Genomic DNA, 19190 nt, shown 5'->3' on the forward strand with positions numbered 1-19190 from the left:
CAGGAAAAGCCTTAGAAAACATGTGTGCATCAGTAAATTCAAAGAAACTCGGGAGGAAGCTGTGCAGCCGTCCACTGTTAGGCGATGATCTTGTTAAATGGCATTATTTAATAATAAGTTTCTTTGTGTTTTCAGTGTAAGAAAGATTTCAAGTGTTCTTGGCATATCTGTAGACCATGGTAAGAATGTACCAGGATGTTAGGACGTTTGCTATACTGGCTATGTTGATTTGGTTGATTTAAGAGCATGCTTGTTTTAACAGAACATCAGCTTTCAAAACCTCCTCATCCCTTTACCCAGCTCATCTTCTGCTCTCAACTTTACATTTTTACATTTCGCTTTGCGAAAGCAGTCCTCGTGAATTATGAAGGGTTTTATTCCAAAATTTCCAAAACGTTCCAGGAAAAGAATGTCAACATTTGAACTTCATGCAATCAAATAAAATCATCGCTGTAGTTTATAAAGAAAAAAAATGCCTCGCCAGCTTGTGACAATTTTTCCATGAAATGCTTTAGTTTGTCAGATAATTTTGGCCTCAGTTTGGAATGAAACTCAAACTTTCATGCAGCGGCTTTGCCTCTAACGCTACGTTTTTGAGAGACATGACCATATATAACAAAGGAGAGGTTTTACATTGAGTGTACTGGTGGTGATTGAAAGAACTACAGCCTTTTCTTGTCTTTGTAGCCTACAGTCACTCGGATGCTGACGTGTTAAATCAGTCACTGCTGGAGACCAACATTGCCACTGAAGTCTGCCTGACCGTCCTGGACACACTCAGCATCTTCATCATGAGTTTTAAGGTACCAAACAAATTCACTGTATTTTGTGTATTTACTTAATTAACCTTGTTCTGCCCCATTATTGTGAAATAAAGGCTTATTTTTAAATCTGATGATCCTCTCTTATGCCACAGACACAGTTGTGTGCTGATCACGGCCACAGTCCACTGATGAAGAAGGTGTTTGATGTCCACCTCTGCTTCCTGCGGATCAATCAGTCAGAAACGGCCCTCAAGCAGGTCTTCACTTCACTGCGCACCTTCATTTACAAGGTATGAAGGACTTACTCGCCTTATTTAATAATTGTTCTCCTTTTGTTAACCCATGAGATGACCACGTAAGCCACTGACTGATTTTTGTCTTCTTGACCCCTTAGTTCCCGTGCACGTTTTTTGAAGGGCGTGCAGACATGTGTGCTGCTTTCTGCTATGAGATATTGAAATGTTGCAACTCCAAGCTGAGCTCCATTCGCAGCGACGCAGCCCATCTGCTCTATTTTCTCATGAAGAGCAACTTTGACTACACTGGTCGCAAGTCCTTCGTCCGGACACATTTACAGGTGAGAGAGTTGCCGCCACAGTAAAACTTTAATATCTACCTGCCTTAACCCAAATTTTCTGGGATTCTAGAGACCACAAGCATTTTCATTCCTCTTTTGAACTGTTGACCTTTCTTTTTCTTTAGGTTGTGATTGCTGTCAGTCAGCTGATAGCAGATGTCATTGGTATAGGAAGTACTCGCTTCCAGCAGTCTCTGTCAATAATCAACAACTGTGCTAACAGTGATAAAACTATCAAGGTGAGGAACACACGTGCAACAGGTTCATCCTGGTTCCACTTAAAGAGGCCATTTGAAAACTATGCCTGAGCTTAATGAATAAAATAAACCAGTTAGAATCAAGTTTGCCTAAAGGAAGCTAACGATGATTTAGCTCACATTAGTGCGTCATCTTCAACAGAACACAGCTTTCCCATCGGATGTGAAAGACCTGACTAAACGCATCAGAACAGTGTTGATGGCCACAGCACAGATGAAGGAGCATGAGAGAGATCCAGAGATGCTGGTGGACCTGCAGTACAGTCTCGCAAAGTCTTATGCCAGCACACCTGAGCTGCGCAAGACCTGGCTTGACAGCATGGCCCGAATCCATGTGAAGAATGGAGACCTGTCTGAGGTTTGTGGTGAAAGTCTGTGTGGCTGAATGGTCCTGGTTTTGATTTCTGTGTCTGATGTTGGGCCCAACAATGTTAAACATCAGATAGAGACTGTATTTACTTTGTATGAAAGCACCAATGCCAGTGTGGCGTGCAGTGAGGCCCACCATCAAGTGCTGCAAACTGCCCTGTTTACTATGTGCTGCTTTTTCTAGCGATACCGATTTGCAGCATAATCTGAGCTGTTATCTACCCACGCTTATCTGACCTGACTTGTTTTTGCCGTTTGCAGGCAGCCATGTGCTATGTTCACGTTGCAGCACTCGTGGCAGAATACCTGCGGAGAAAAGGTACTTCGGTATTCTGTAATGGAAATGTTTCTCCTGCTTATTAGATAGCAGCCCTGTTGATTTAAAAAAGAATAATAATGCCTGATCTTTCGGTGTTTCCAGGCATGTTCAAGCAAGGCTGCTCGGCGTTTCGTGTTGTGACTCCAAACATCGACGAAGAAGCCGCAATGATGGAGGACGTCGGAATGCAAGACGTCCACTTTAATGAAGTACTTTGATCATTTGTGCTAAAAATGAAAAAATTAAATTAAATTAAATCGCATTAAAAAATTAAAAAGCAGATTTAGTCACATCAAAAGCTGTTACTATTTCTATTTTTCTTTTATAAGAAATAATAAATCAAAGAAGGCAACTATTTTCTTTCAGTATGTCTTTAAAATTGGTGCATTTTAATTGTGATAAAATGAGCTGCTGACACGCTGTGAGCTGTGTTTCTTTTGCACTGTACACCAGCAGCTCTCCATCTCTGTTGTGCTCATCCCTCAGGACGTCTTAATGGAGCTTCTAGAGGAGTGCGCAGATGGGCTGTGGAAAGCGGAGCGTTACGAGCTCATCTCTGACATCTACAAGCTCATTATCCCCATTTATGAGAAGCGGAGGGACTTTGAGGTACAAACTCTATTTGTCGGGTGTTGTATTCCCCCCGCAACAGTTCTGTTCGATTCAGGCTAAGCGTGCAGCATAAGCATCTTTAAATCCTGATCAAGTTCACTGACTCTACACAGAAACTGGCTCACCTGTATGACACGCTGCATCGAGCGTACAGCAAGGTGACGGAGGTCATGCATACTGGGAAGAGGATGCTGGGCACGTACTTCAGAGTGGCTTTCTTTGGCCAGGTGAGTTCAACTAGCTTAAACTCATTCACACTTGATTTCACTAAAGAAATCCTTCTAATGTCTGTATGAAGCACGGCAGCTGCTGAGGAGGTTAAGTTTTGTTTTGCTTTGGGGGTTTTTTCGTTACGATTATTATGCTGACGAGCATGACCACATGCTGTGGTGTTTTCAGACGCGCTCTAATACACCTCTCTGCTTCTTTTTAATCCTCTTCGAAGGCAGCGGTAAGTTATGCAGTAGACCCCGTGAGCCCTTGTGAGCGGCCTGAGTCTGTGTGTGGCGTTGGTGTTGCTTCAATTCATTGCACTTCTCAGCCATAGTTTGTTGCTTCGAGCTACGGTAGCAGGCAGTCAGCGCTGCTGCTTCCGTTTGGGAGAATGTTTTGCATGGCACTCATTTACTCATTAAGTGTTTATGCTTTAGTTTGCTAAGTTTTAGTAATGACTGTTATTTTAAGGTTTATTAATTAATTTGTTGGGTGTGGTTGCTTCTATCTTTGAGATGTTTTTAGAAATCGATGCCATTAAATTTCTTCACAGTATAGGTTTCTGGTATAACAGTAATTTCATTTGTTTTTATGTGTGTGTGTGTGTGTGTGTGTGTGTGTGCTGTCCACACCCCTGTAGCAGTACCAGTTTACTGACTCAGAGGCTGAGGTAAATCAATATGAAAGCCAACCTTTCAGTTGGAACTGTAGTGACGTTTTAGGCTGTGTTGTGCTCCTTTGCTAATGCAGTCAGTGCTGTTTCATGTGCATTGCTTATCTTCTAGCCCTTTAATTCCTCGTATTTTCCAGCTTTAGTGCTATCCTAATCTTTGCAGGAAACAGCTGAAGGGCTAATAAATCTCACTGGCATTCCCATTCCCATTTACATTCAAGACAAATAACTAACATGCACTGACTGTGTGAAATTCATGATCATCTGTCGGTCCTTTGACGTGTCTCACATCAACAACCTAAGACTGGCTTTATGTAGTTTTGGTCTCTGTTCTTAAATGTTTAATAGACGGTTGTGGATAGTTTGGAGTCGGCCAAATTCTCATATCTTTAAAACAAATGTCTTGACTGAAATGACTCCCACTCACAACCCATGAATGGTTTGATGTGGTATTATCTATTAGATAAATGTTGCGTTTTCATTTAGTCTGACAGTTTGAAAGTATCTTATATGGGTTTTTTTCCTCTTTTATTTTTTTAGGGCTTCTTTGAAGATGAAGATGGGAAGGAGTATATCTACAAAGAACCCAAATTCACGCCTCTTTCAGAGATTTCTCAGCGGCTCCTCAAGTTATACTCTGATAAGTTTGGTCAGGAGAATGTGAAGATGATTCAGGACTCTGGGCGGGTGAGACTTTTGTTAATTTATCGTTTATTTTTAGTTATTTAGTTATTTTGCGCAGGCTGATACAGTTTTAAAACTCATGCATTCTCTGCAGATCAACCCCAAGGACCTGGACTCAAAGTACGCGTACATCCAAGTGACACATGTGACTCCATACCTGGAGGAGAAGGAGCTGGTTGACAGGAAAACAGACTTTGAAAAGAGCCACAACATCCGTCGATTTGTTTTTGAGATGCCTTTCACCATTTCGGGCAAAAAGCAAGGCGGTGTGGAGGAGCAGTGCAAACGCAGGACTATACTTACCAGTAAATACCCTGCTTATATTTATGTTGTAGTGGAACATGGATTCAGTCAAACAGCGCTGACTTTCAGTCTTCAGGTTGTGTCTTGTTAGATGTCTCTTGCCTGGATAAACATCAGTGTTTTCAAAATACAGTGATCTGATTAATACAGGAATAACCCATTATCAGACTTCAACGGCTCTTTCTGATTAAAGTCTACTTAATCTCTTTATATCCTAAATGTTAGATACTTTTTTCTCCCTCTAATTATTGGCTGCCTCCTCCTATTTTGGGGGGGAGCGGGTTGTGGTTTCTTTGGGCGGCACAACAGAGCAAGTCTGCCTTGAACTCTTCATTACACATGTAATTCTGTCCATTTATTTTAGTCACTGTGGATGAATGAAGATCTTGATTAGATTTCGAACATGTCAGCTGGTTTTTCATGGACATTTCGTAATCCTAATCAGGTTTTATTCATTTATAGTGCAAAAGATTCAAAAGTTCAAGCACGTCTTCTTATCTTTATTATGTGGTGGCTTTCACAGGCTGTACAGAACAAAACTAAGAAAATCTGTCTATTCGCTATTGAGAAACCTCATTGTGTTTTCTCTCCTCCAGCCACTCATTGTTTTCCATATGTAAAGAAACGGATCGCGGTGATGTATCAACACCATACTGATCTGAGCCCCATCGAGGTTGCCATCGACGAGATGAGCAAGAAGGTGGCTGAGATCAAACAGCTGTGCTCCTCCAGCGAGGTGGACATGATCCGTCTGCAGCTCAAACTGCAGGGCAGCATCAGCGTCCAGGTGCCTGCTTTTAAGTTCTGTGAAACGTAAAAGCAACACAATACAAACCTGACATACAATACTCACAAAAAAAATCTATCACATCCGCCCTCAGGTAAATGCAGGACCTCTTGCGTATGCCAGAGCTTTTCTCGATGATACATGTGCCAAGAAATATCCTGATAACAAGGTCAAACAGTTGAAAGAGGTCTTCAGGTGAGATGTCGCTGACTTACGTGAGGGTGTGAGCACCACGTTTGCATATCTTTGTGGGGACCAACGGCCCTTATGGGGACACAGTTCCCGTCCCCACAAGTTTGAAGGCATTTCTGAGGCTCAATGTGGTTTTAGTGTCAGGGTTACAATTAGGTTATGGTTAGGTTTAGGGTTAAGGTTAGACTTCATTTTTGATGGTTGGGGTTAGGGTAAGCAGCTAGGGCAAAGCATTATGTCAATTAGATGTCCTCACAAAGATATGGAAACATGACTGTGTGTGTTTGTGTGCAAAGATTGTTCAGATCTCCCTTTAGCACATTTTAACACTGTTTTTGCGATCAGGCATTTTGTGGATGCGTGTGGCCACGGTTTGGGCATTAATGAACGACTGATCAAAGAAGACCAGCAGGAGTACCACGATGAGATGAAGGCCAACTACAGAGAACTAGCCAGAGAGCTGTCCATCATCATGCACGAACAAGTAAGTACATTAGCTGTTGCTCAGCCCAAGTAATAGTATAATTACATTGAGCGTTGCTAATGCTATACCTGTAATCTGACTCTGAATTAGGGTTTTGGCAGGTAGACAGTGTGAAATTTATTATATGATTGATTAAGTGATAATGGGCTCTTTGATAACATCACTCTCTGTTCTCTCTTTGTGCTGACATGAGCAGATATGATGGTAATGAAAGACGAATAGGTGTGCAATAAAGACAGTTGATAATTGTTGGTTCCGTCAGATGTCTGACAACTTAAGGATTGATGGTACAAAGTAGCTTGAGGTGGAATTGGTGTACACATTACATTTTAGACTATAAAACAGACTCAAACATTAATTAAGTCCTTGTTCTCAATTCTAATTTGCCAAATGTTTCTTAATAATATCATTAGAATTTTTTAAGCTGGTAAAGCTAGAGGACCTTAAAAACACTAGATAGATTGATACACAGTTATCTCATCAGGCCACTGACTTATCTTTACATCCCTGCAATAAATCTGAAATTAGCCACACATAAAATATTCTTTTAGTCAGCTCACCAGGAAATTGCAAAAAGTGCCCTTTGCAAAGACTGAAGCCATTTAACATTCAAGTATTTCAACTCTATTGCAGCAATTTCCAAAATCAAAACATAAAACATTCCTATTCTAAATATACTTGTTCCAGCGTCTGGCTACACCAACAATCACATATTGGCTTTTTTTCTGTTTTGGCTTGCCGAGTTATTGTCTTGCACGCATACACAGTATGTACCGTGTATATGCATGTACATATATGTGTGTACATTACATGTATTTGAGTGTGAATTAACAGTATGTTTGTGGATCGGATTCAGAATGTGTGTGCTTTGTAACATCAATTTACATTATTTGTTTATGTACATACATACATGCACACACACATTTTTCTTCTGCTTTCAGATTTTTTTGTGTGCGTGTTTTGTGGATTGATTGTTTTTACCTAGCTGTTTTTGGTTTCCTGTATGTGTTAAGCTTCCTGATTAATACCTTTGCTTTAAATTAGCTTTATATGTCTTTATATGCTTGGTTAATATACAGCTACAGCAAGCTAGTTAGCTTAACCTGAGACAAAACCTCAAAAAGGGAGGAAAAACTGTTTGCCTGGCTCTGTTCAAAGCCAGCTAATAGCCTGGCATGTTAATTAGTTAATTAGAAGTGCTAACTGAAAGTTTTTGTTACTATTTAGACAGAAGTTGCTGTTTCCTCTTTTTTCGAGTCCGTTTGCCTAGCTTAGCTAGCTGTGTTCCATCTGTAGCGTTATGTTTTTGCATATATACATGAGAGTAGTATTAGTGTCCTCATCAACTTTTAGCAAGAAAGCTAACTAGAGCAATGCTAAAAATGAGATTCACTTGCAGTAACTGTTTGCTAAGACTGTCTGTTCTTCCCTACACACTCTTTTCTTTCCAGATCATTCCAGTGGAGGATGGCATGAAAAGCGTTCTCCCAGACTCGCTTCACATCTTTAATGCCATCAGTGGCACACCAACCAGTGCCACCATCCAGGGCATTCCCAGCTCATCCTCTGTGGTTTGATGTCAGCCTGGGTGAACCTCAGAGCTGCCTAAGCCTGCCAACGCAGGCATGCCAGTGATGCCATATTATCACTCCAGAACTTAATCCTGCTTCTCAGCCTAGAGAGAAACTGATGGGAAAAACAGACAAGTCTCATTTTTCTATTTTCTGTCTGGCCACCGAAGACCAATATGAGCAAGGCACTGGACCTGTTTAACGTGGATAAGGGGGCATGGTGGCTGTGTGATGGAGGTGGGGGGAGGACAAAGATGAGACTCTGTGCAGCAGAGATGACAGGACACGGACTTTTTTCCTCCTTTATGATGACGTGATGCTTGATAAGACATAACCTGTCTTGTCTTTACGTGTTTCTACCTGAAAAGACTGAGCAGTGTTTTCTTTAAAAACATTCCTGTTGGGATTTTTTTAATATGCATGTCACTACATTACACCTACACTCTCCCAACAGTCCATTTTTGTTTATTTTGATAATGTTTCACAATGTTTTTTATGGACAATATTTCACTTTTATAAGCGACTGTATTGATGTCTTGATTAATGGTATATGCTGCATACATCAGTGCTCCTCTCCCTGTACATGAAGGTATATTTCTAGAAAAATGCAATTTTGGAATAAGGGCCTGCTACGATGTAACATTAGCATTCAACCTTAAATCACTTTGATGTCTTAGAATGGGAGAGTTTTAAAGTATTTAAAGCCATTGCATACAAAAAGGTATATTCCAAGTTGTGTATTAATGTGTATATAAAACAAGGAGTGTGTGCAATATTTGCAAAGTATCTTGCTGTGTGCGGCTCATACACTGTAAAGATTACGTTCACCTTCTTGCCAAAGCGATGAGGTGTTGGGAAAGGACGCCTACTGTGCAAGTAATATGAAAATTTTATCATTTTATGTTCCAGAAATTGTCTTTTATTTGGGCAGAAATGTTTTTTTTAACTTTATTTAACACAAGTCACTGTTCTGCTGTAAACAAAGACGTTCCCTAATGCTTTTAAATAAAATACACTTATTTCTCTGCATTTGCATCCATAGGTCGTTATTTGTTTTACTTGGTGGTATTTTGTGGTATTCTCGCACTTGGCTCGCTTGTGAAATAAGTGGGAAATAAACCTTATTATTCTCAGGGATCATTGCTGACTCCCTAGCTCCCATATCTCATGTTCCCACCCATCATAAAAATAATACAGTCGGCAGTGTGAAAAGCTTATCAAGGGTTAATAAAAAGCAATATTACAGGAAACATTCCCACTCCCACTAGTGAACAGAGAAAGATAAATGATCTGCTCCCTGCAGGAAGCTTAAAGGGATTTTATGCTATAGCAGAAAGCACGTGATAGCTTCACATCATGGCAGGTAAGACTAAAATAAATGCATTATTATGTACTCTTTCATTTTAATTCACAGAACACAAATATTCTGCTGCACAACATGAAAATGTGCACTGAGGGAGAAGTTAACAGAAAGAAAACAAGTTCCATGTTCTTAACTTAAAAACTTAAACTCTTGAACTCTTCATTCTGTAACAGGTGAATGCACCTGTCAGGACAGATCCCAAACATATTAGGATCTCAGATTTATTTATTAATGCAATTTGCACTACTGTCTTACACAGTTTCAATCTTATTTTTACAGTTTTTCTTTTCTTTGTTTATTTTTTTTCTATCACCGTTGTGTACCTATATTTACCAGGTGCCGGTAACACCTTTTTTGTTAACTGCACTGTTTTTTTTAATAGAATGTACTATTTTTATTCTTTATCCTGCTACTGTAACACAACAATATTCTTTGTGGGATCAATAAATTGTCTATCTACACATCTATTGCTCTCTTGTTTACTGCACAGAATGAATCATTGACAGATAAATGCTTTTTTTATATAACACTGAGGAAGTTGGTCGGCCTGCATATTAGTCTCTTATTTCTGTTTTTTAATCATAATAAGAATTACATTCATTTTTGCATAGACAAAGAAGATCCCAAGAAACAAGGGAAAGGTAAAGGAAAGGTAAAGTACAGTTTTGGGTTTTTTATACAAGAACAAAGGAGACGTCAGCACTTTATACATCAACTCCGTATTATTACTGCAATAAATACCAATAAAGCTATAAAGATATATTTTTATTAACTAAATGTTAGTACCTCTGTAAGAACCTCAGTTCAGCACTAAAGTTACTTATGCTTCGACGCTGCATATGCTGTACTTTGCTATTCATTCTTCTTCTATATTTATGTAATTAAGCGCTACATTTTGACAAATTTGTCTTGTACTTTAAGCATTTCAGTGTTTATCTGCAATCATTGTGTTTTTTATTCTACTATATTGATTTTATCAGCAAATTTCTTATTTATTTTGCAGCGATACATTCAAATCTATTAGTAAATTGTGCTAAGATGTTCAAATTAAGCTACCTAGTAGTGCCTAGCAGTAACTACTGTTAACCAGTTGTAAACAGTTGGCTAGAATAATTATACTGATTCCACAAACTCTCTGGGTACTCCTCAACACCGTCGATTCAGCATTATGCAGGTCCAAGTATTTTTTTTGTTTTAGTTTTAGTTTTGTACGATTTTATTTTGGTGTGGTGTTCATCCTTTTACTTTTTCACCACCCACCAGAGCAAAGATGTGTGTGGCTACCCACTCAGTATCTTCTTCATTGTTGTGAATGAGTTCTGCGAAAGGTTCTCCTACTATGGAATGCGAGGTGAGAACATTTCATCCAGAAACCATGAATAATGTAGCCATGACAGTGAACACGGACACTTGAATTACTAAGTAGCCTACTTAACCCTCAGATTTTTGTGCTTAAACCAACCCGTTATTTGATTGTTTTGGAGGATAACACTATTGCGTGAACTACAACCTTATTAGCATAATTTAAGGCAACATCAAAACCTGTGCCATAAATAATGTACATTTGATAATTAAATAAGAAGGCTTATTTTCCCTGCCAACGCAGCTGTGTTGGTGTTGTACTTTAAGTACTTCTTGCAGTGGGATGAAGACTTGGCCACATCCATCTACCACACTTTTGTGGCTCTCTGCTACTTGACCCCTATCCTTGGGGCCATTGTGGCTGACTCCTGGCTGGGAAAGTTCAAGTGAGTCACAAGATCAAGTTCCTCTTTAATGCATGAAGACATTTATCATCCTATTATTTCTTGTAGCCTTATTATTGTGGCAGAATCTAAATAAGTATAGCTACAGCGCTTACCCGACCATCCTCTTTTTGCACCAAGGTAACTTCAATTCTACTGAACTGATTAGAAACATATTCGCAGATACTGATAACTGTGTAATAATACGACAGACAAAGGTCATTTAACTGAATACTTTTACACATAATAGTACAAAATTTGTATTAGTCTTCTAATGAATAAAATGCTCATAATTAAATTCTGAATGTTCATTTGTAAAGACGAGTGGAGCCTTTACTTAAGGAACGTACACATGTACTTTCTCACTGCTCTGTTTTTCAATCTTCCTCACTCAGGACTATTATCTACTTGTCCATTGTCTATACGATTGGACAGGTTGCGATGGCTGTCAGTGCAGTTCATGACATTACCGACTCAAACAGAGATGGGACACCAGACAACATGACCTTTCATGTGTGGGTATCTTTTCTTCGGAAGTTTAAAATACTGAGTCACAGTTTCCATCATATATTTCTACAATGCACTGCGCTCATTCATTTCTTCTTCCTCACATTCAGTGCGTTGTCCATGGTGGGTCTCTTCCTCATTGCTCTGGGCACTGGTGGCATTAAACCCTGTGTGGCTGCTTTTGGTGGAGACCAATTTAGTGAGCACCAGGTAAGACTGTTAACTTTCTCAAAATACTTTCTTTGGCTGAGTCTTCTTCTAATGTTTAACCTCTGGTGTGGTTGAACGTGTAATTTCAGCATCCATAGTTCAAGTATTTTATTGCATGTAATATATCCCCTTGTTCCCCCTGGTTTCTATGCAACTCTTCATTATCAAATTCTGTGATAATAAAAATGAGCTCAGATAAATTGCAAAGTCATCACTCACTTTCTCACGATGACAATTCTAAAACTGACGAACGGGTATACCTATTACTATGTTTCTTATTTCACCTGTTAGCATGCTAACATTTCTACATTCAAGCCAAACACAAATTAAAGATGTGGCTGATGGGAATTATGAGTATTATGTCAAATTTGAGGAGATGGTGGTTAACGATGGGTAGCAGTACTACATGTGTGGCTCCTGAAGAAGGGGTCTAGGAAATCTGTCTGTAAAGTCCAAGAAACCTTTGTCTCTGGGTTGTGAACATTACAGTTTAAAAATAAGAAAAAAATCTGAGGGCAAGACAAAAACATGTCACATCTGTATAATGTGCTGTTCATCAAAATATGGAATAAATCTCAAATTAAACGTGAACTATTTTATGATACATGATGTCATATAAAAGCTAAAAATTAGAGTAATTAGGAAGTGAATGTATTCAAGCTTTATAAGTGGGACACACCAGATTGAACCACCAGTATAACACAGCCAAGTGTAGTGTGAGTAATGTTAGAGATCTATATTCTTTGCTAAACAGGTGCTTGATGTTGTTAGAGGAGTGCAATCCTAAATTGGTGGTTAAGTTACTATAGTTACCAAATTGTTCATTTTCCTCAATCTTGTACCCATGTAACTTTTAGAGAACCATGAGTTTAACTAATAGTTGTTATTTAATATTTAAATGGTGGAACATCTGACCAGAAGCCTAGAATTACCACTTATATAGCTATACTAAGCTTATGCTGTAACCCTTTTATATTATGAGTTTAATACAACTCGACCACCTTTTCAAAGACATACACCAACAAGGCAGCGGTTTACAGAGATATTTATCACTTTAGTATTTGTACTGTTTGCAAAACACATTACTGACTTGTCTTTCTACACAGGATAAGCAAAGGAGAACTTTCTTCTCTGTATTCTACCTCTGTATCAATGGTGGGAGTCTCCTGTCAACCATTATCACTCCAATCCTGAGAGGTAGGCATAAAAAGTAAAATATCAAGTTCAAGTGCCATAAACCACAGGATGACAACAATTACATTCTAATAATCATGCAGGGAAAAGTGCTTGTCTTTAGTTGAAGTTGTAGTTGAATGAAAGTTGTTTGCCTCTATCTGCAGGTCAGGAGTGCGGCATCTACAGTCAGCAGAAATGTTATTCCCTGGCATTCGGTGTCCCCGCAGCATTAATGGTGGTTGCACTTGGTATGTCTAAATTATTAGGACACTAATTCAAAACATGAAGCAAAATGTAAAGGGTGGGTAAATAAACTGTATTCTGAAACTAATGATTTGCCCGTGATGTTCCCTTAACAGTGGTGTTTATTGTCGGGAGTGGTATGTACTACAAAGCTGAACCAGAGGGAAACATAATGCTGGATGTGTGTAAATGTATTGGGGTAAGTCGTTTATATAAGCCTTTTCTGCATTCATGTAATCAGCCATAAATGCTATTGTAACAACTCTAAAAATCAATGTTTCTAAAAACAGTATTACTCTTTGCTCTTCTCTCAGTTTGCCATTAAAAACCGCTACAGGCACAGAAGCAATCAGTACCCCAGGAGACAGCACTGGATGGACTGGGCAGAGGAAAAATATGATGTAAGTTTCATTTCATATATTTCTCTAATGTCTTATAAGAAGAATGTTATTTTGTTTACATTCAGTCTGCCTGTTTTGTAGAAACTCCTGATTGCTCAAATCAAAATGGTGCTGAAAGTCCTCTTTTTATACATCCCACTGCCAATGTTCTGGACTCTATTTGACCAAAAGGTGCAGTAAATTTTGTTTTTAATTTAAATGGCTTTCCTTTAAATCACTTGCTGCTAAGAGGAAATTAAAATTGTGTTCTAATTTAAAGGGATCCAGATGGACGCTGCAAGCTACCACAATGAATGGATATTTTGTAAGTTTGGTAACAAAAAATAAAAAATAAAATAAAAAATTGCAGCGAAAAGTAATCATAATAATTGACCAATACAGTGTGTTCATGTTATAATATTGTCCTTATGTCTGCAGGGGACACTTGTTATACAGCCCGATCAAATGCAGGTAAGTTAAAGCAGCTTCTTGTAGCCTTATTAAAGCTAAAGCAGTATTAAGTTAAAATGACATAATACATTTTATTTACGAGGATACTAACGATGCAGTAATATTTTTTAAAAGACTTTCAACCCCATCTTGATCCTGACTCTGGTACCTATTATGGACAGCGTAATCTACCCCCTGATTAAGAAATGTGGCTTTAACTTTACGTAAGTGAGAAATACAATGAACTACGTTCAGTATCTGTGGTTTACATGTTTCATAACACCATAACATTAAATTCAAAGGGTTATTAAAAGACCTTTACTGTTACAGTTTTGATCTGCTATCAAAGTTCATCATATTAGATCAGCTCCATTTAATATTTTTCATCAAATTGTCGATGATGAAATTACAGTTAATTCCATGTCTGGAAGCTAGCAGGTGGTTGGTCCACATTAGCATAGCTCTGCTGCCCCATAGCTTCTACACAACCTGTGATTTTATAGATGTTACAAATACAAAAATGTCCATAGTTTTATTCATGACTCACTGAATAATAACTGACCTTTCTGAAATGTCAGGTGTTCTGTCCAGAAAATAGTTTGGTCTATTAACAGTGGTCTAATGCTAAAATGCTTTTTAGGCTGTTTTGAGATGTGATTCAAACTCCTATGTTGAAAATGACTGTGCTAAGCTAACTCACTGTTAGCAGTAATTTCATTAATATTGAGCCTAAGGAGCTGTATGAATCATGTTGCTTTTCAACAAAAACGGAAGACAGGGAAAGGAAGAGCTTGCACATCTGTTTCTATTTCTACACAATCTGAATAAACCCCCAAATTTTCATGTTAATGTTGAATTTTCAGATATTAGATGACTTTAAAAGAAAACTATTATTTTCACTTAAAATAAACGTTGTTTTTTTTTAAATATATAAAATCACAAATTAGTAACAAAACTTCATGTTAATCCAACAGACCACTAAAAAGAATGACAGTGGGGATGTTTCTGGCTGCTATGGCTTTTGTCTGTGCTGCTTTGGTCCAGGTTGAAATTGATGTGAGTAGAAAAAAATATGTGTTGTAAAATAAGCAAAACTTTAATTCACTTCATTTTATTGACTCTTTGATTTTTGGAAAAGCAAAATCTTATTCCTTGTTTTTCAGAAAACATTGCCAGTGTTTCCATCTGCCTCCCAGAGTCAGTTGAAATTACTTAACATGGGCAGCAGTGCAGTCACAGTCAATTTGCCAGGCAACGAGCCGCTGACTCTTAATGCAGCTCAGGTATGTCATCTTATTTATAACACTATACAGTCTATTAACATATTGAAAATGACATGAAAATGTGTTTATGTACAAATTATTACCACTGTTTGACCTTCTTAAACACTTTCTCGGTTTTCCAGGCCAGTGACAAATACTTCACATTTGAAACAGAGACAATCATTGTTTCAGTTGGCAGCCCTGTGATGACACAAACCATCTTCTTGAAGAGGAAATCCAGACAAACTCTTCTTATTCCCTCAGTTATTAGTGATGAATGGCTTCTGGTGAGTAATAATGAATTCAAAGACACACAAGAGGACTTTTAATTGTTAAATTATTAAGTATGCAATGTTATATTTTCACAGACTCAGGACTTGACTTCCAAGCCAGGACAAGGTAACAATGAAATCCGGTAAGTGAAATTTAAATTGTTTTAACCTTTTATCAAGTCAGAAAATCATATTAGTTACACTCATAATCTTTATGTGCTAAATAAATCATTGAAAATGCTAGGAACGGCATACACTGATGTAACTTTATTAATGCTGTTGCTCACTATGTAAATATTTCAGATTTGTAAATGGAATGAACATGCCTGTGAACGTGACCACTTCTGCAGTGGACTTGGGACTAATTGAGCCATTTTATTACTCCACTTATTCCACAATAAAGAATGGAGAGTAAGGATTATGTTTCTACTTTAACTAATTTGCTGTTTTTACACAGCAATATTTTATGCAAACAGTACTACAGTTTCTTAGCAATATTTTCTTTTCTAATGATCAGGACCAAATTCTCCTTGTTGAGTGGTTCACAGTCATGCGAATACATTAAGGACTTTGGATTTGGAGGTTCATACACTTTCTTCATACCCAGGACTTTTGTCTTTGGACCAAATGTAAGTCTTCCAAATGATTTTAATATCATGAATTTTGATCATCCAAAGAAGAAAGAAAAGAAAAGAGAAAAGAGCACCAAATGAACAAACAGACAAATAATGGAAATATTGGTGTTATTGTGCTTTATCTTGGGGATTTTCACATGTAAAATTTAAACATTTCCATCTATTTATTCTAGTGTCAGGACTCTATTACTGTGGTAGAGGACATAGAACCCAACTCAGTTCACATGGCCCTGCAGATCCCACAGTACTTCTTCATAACTGCTGGTGAAGTGATGTTTTCAGTTACTGGTCTGGAGTTCTCTTACTCACAGGTACATTTATAGAAAATGACAAGTCAATTAGTCTATGAAATAGTTTCTTTCTCCGTGACTTTTGTCATTTTGGCTCCCTTTTTTGTGACTTTAGGCACCTAGTAACATGAAAGCGGTGCTGCAAGCCGGCTGGTTGTTTACAGTTGCTATTGGTAACTTCATAGTCCTGATTGTGGCTGAGATTGCAAAACTTCCCAACAAAGTAAGAAAAAAAAAATGCAGCATATCAAATACATATCAAACATGCAGAAGCCATGCATGTGCAAAAATGCTAACATTGTATTTGTATTTGTCCCCTTGTCTCTCTCCTCTTCTTTTACAGTGGGCCGAGTACGTCCTTTTTGCATCTCTCTTAGTTTTAGTGTGCATCATCTTTTCCACTATGGCGTATTTCTACACTTATATTGACCCTTCAGAAATTGAGGACCAGTTTAGTAAAAAGGTTGATGACGATGAAGATGATAAAGACAAGCGTGAGAAGACAGAGATCAAGATGGTCAGGAGAGACTCAGCTGAAAGCGACGATGACAGTTACAAACAATCCAATATGTGAACATTTTAAGATAAAAGCAGATCATTAAAAAATGCATTATTAGTAAATAAGAGAAAGTGTACAGGGGAGAGTGTGTGTGTTGTGTGTGTTTGTGAAATATTTTATATTGTTATGGCAGAGGCATGTCTTTTACCATTACATTCATACAAACAATAGTAATTAAAAAGAGAATAATGAAAGAACAATTATATGTCATGGGATATAATTGCTTTTTTATATATGTGTGTGTAAGTGAGAAAAAATGATTAAATAATCATTATCATTATTCATAATCATTCATCCTATCCATGTGTTTCTCATTCAGTCTTCAAGTCAAAAAGCACCAATATCACGCAGCAAAAACCTGTGTTATCAGTTGTGGAAGTATTCTTGCCATTGTACTGGTGATTGAGACAGAAAATCTTATATTATTTCAGGAAGAGTATAATTTACTATTGTCTTTACTAAAATGTCCAATATTTGGACAAAACATCATCTGCTGCTTGTTTAAATAATTACAGTGAAATGCCGGCAAGCTCACACATGTGAACATAAAATGTTCAAATATCAGAAAATGACTAGTAAAATTATTACTAACTAAATGATAAAGTTTGCAATGTAATGTTTTTTTTATGTTGGTTTATTTTTGTTTTTCAGTTAATGCACTGTTGGTGAAATCATACTTTGGAGTGTAATTAGTTCAGATGTCAAATAACTGTGGTACCTAATCATAAACTTCTCATGCTTCTGTATTACTACTTTTGTATAATATAAATTTTCCCTTACAGCTTCCATGTAAGTAAGTTATAACATTTTCAGGTAGCTAAGGTAGTAGGTAGATAGTTTTTTTTCCTATTAAGTAGGTAAGACAGATCATTGGAATATAAAACACTGCATTTCTAGTGGAGAGACACATGCCAGGTTTAGTACCCCAGTCCCATGATAGAGCCATACTGCAAGTGAAAGAGTTTCATACCAGTATAACACCAGCATGATGTCTTTGTTTGTTTGTTTGTTTGTTGACATTGATGTGTTGCAAACAGTGTTGGGAAGGTTACTTTTAAAATGTATTCCATTACAGAATACAGAATACATGCCCTGAAATGTATTCTGTAACGTATTCCGTTACGTTACTCAATGAGAGTAACGTATTCTGAATACTTTGGATTACTTAATATATTATCATGCTGTTTACAACTACGTGAATGTACTATTGCTGTGATTTATTACTGTTACTGAAGGTCCGCAGCTCCGAACCGTAGTAAAGGGACCTCTGACTAATACGGGTTCTGTGTCGGGCTCATAGCCGAAAACTAGCTTTACTTTGTTGTCTGGGTCAACTTTGCTAGCGAGAGACAAAGAGAAACGTTGAAAGGCTGCTCCAAAGGAACTTATTGTGTTTGGAGGAAAACACGAACACGGTGTACAGTCGAGTCTTAATAGCTTACTTACAACTGGGCTCGTCAGGCACTCTTCTTGGCTGCAGTGATTATATTTACATGCTTCCAGCTCCGTTTTTGCTGGATGACAGCTCGTACTTTTCCTTTTTCTCCCTCCCTCGCTCACAGACACATAACGTGTATGGCAGTCCATTCTCCCTGCAGCACGGACTACACTGCCTATGATGCTACATTCTTTAGAGCTATACCTGTAGCATTCTGCCTATTAGCTTAGCACAACAACAACAAAAAGGCCTCTCTCACCCAGGAAACACGCAGAGAGAGAGCGTCACCCTGTAACCATGGCAACCGTAACGCTGCAGCCTGGAACAGCAGAACGTAGCTGTCAAACAAAACCCAAACAGGCCTGACCCGCCACAATATGAAACAGGGAAGTACTGCCGTGTAATCCATTTATTTCAATCATTGACTGATTTCTACAAAGTAACTGTATTCTAAATACCACCTTTTTAAACGGTAACTGTAACGGAATACAGTTACTCATATTTTGTATTTTAAATACGTAACGGCGGTACATGTATTGCGTTACTCCCCAACACTGGTTGCAAATGACCAACAGTTTTATAGTTAAAGTCTTATACATTTAAGTCTCAAACTTAAATGTATATATTTATGCATAAAAATATACAGAATATAAATGTCATTTAAAAAAGAAAAGGAAAAAAAGCAGACTTTTATAAACATGTCTTTGCCAATTTTAACGACTGACACTTATTTGTAAAGATTTTCATCCACTCAAATTAAAAAATAATTAAATATCAATTTAAAAAATTGGACTGAATTGACACTTTTGTCAGTATGGATATGACGGGGGGCGGCAGCTCAGGTTGAGCAGGCTG

At 37.9% G+C, this 19190-nt stretch overlaps 2 protein-coding genes across 8 annotated transcripts in view; both read left to right on the plus strand.

Moving 5' to 3' along the window:
- Nucleotides 1-8834, plus strand: part of zmp:0000001200 (dedicator of cytokinesis protein 9) — a 71357-nt gene extending 62523 nt beyond the window's left edge. For 4 of the 7 annotated variants that reach the window (XM_087829623.1, XM_087829619.1, XM_087829617.1 and 1 more), the window contains 15 exons: nt 688-803; nt 917-1054; nt 1159-1341; nt 1467-1580; nt 1741-1956; nt 2229-2286; nt 2389-2495; nt 2773-2895; nt 3012-3125; nt 4325-4471; nt 4563-4773; nt 5368-5558; nt 5653-5753; nt 6096-6234; nt 7686-8834. In XM_087829623.1, the coding sequence (XP_087685749.1) occupies nt 688-803; nt 917-1054; nt 1159-1341; nt 1467-1580; nt 1741-1956; nt 2229-2286; nt 2389-2495; nt 2773-2895; nt 3012-3125; nt 4325-4471; nt 4563-4773; nt 5368-5558; nt 5653-5753; nt 6096-6234; nt 7686-7811 (2084 nt within the window). In that variant the 3' untranslated portion in view covers nt 7812-8834. Of the gene's footprint in view, nt 1-687; nt 804-916; nt 1055-1158; nt 1342-1466; nt 1581-1740; nt 1957-2228; nt 2287-2388; nt 2496-2772; nt 2896-3011; nt 3126-3751; nt 3782-4324; nt 4472-4562; nt 4774-5367; nt 5559-5652; nt 5754-6095; nt 6235-7685 lie in introns of all 7 variants that reach the window. The other 3 variants (XM_087829618.1, XM_087829620.1, XM_087829621.1) reach the window with 1 other exon arrangement.
- A 2505-nt stretch (nt 8835-11339) lies between these two features.
- On the plus strand, nt 11340-16912 carry slc15a1a (solute carrier family 15 member 1a). Its single transcript, XM_006788656.3, has 19 exons — nt 11340-11428; nt 11531-11630; nt 12737-12827; nt 12971-13054; nt 13166-13248; nt 13364-13450; nt 13532-13621; nt 13710-13754; nt 13868-13900; nt 14015-14103; nt 14854-14935; nt 15043-15162; nt 15285-15428; nt 15510-15556; nt 15717-15824; nt 15931-16042; nt 16222-16359; nt 16454-16561; nt 16682-16912. The coding sequence occupies exons 1-19, from the start codon at nt 11355-11357 to the stop codon at nt 16910-16912; spliced, it is 1866 nt and encodes a 621-aa protein (XP_006788719.2). The 5' UTR covers nt 11340-11354.
- The last annotated feature ends 2278 nt before the right edge of the window (nt 16913-19190 follow it).

This window comes from Neolamprologus brichardi, chromosome 16 (assembly GCF_056152115.1).
Source record: "Neolamprologus brichardi isolate AB-2024 chromosome 16, ASM5615211v1, whole genome shotgun sequence".
Classification (NCBI taxonomy): domain Eukaryota; kingdom Metazoa; phylum Chordata; class Actinopteri; order Cichliformes; family Cichlidae; genus Neolamprologus; species Neolamprologus brichardi.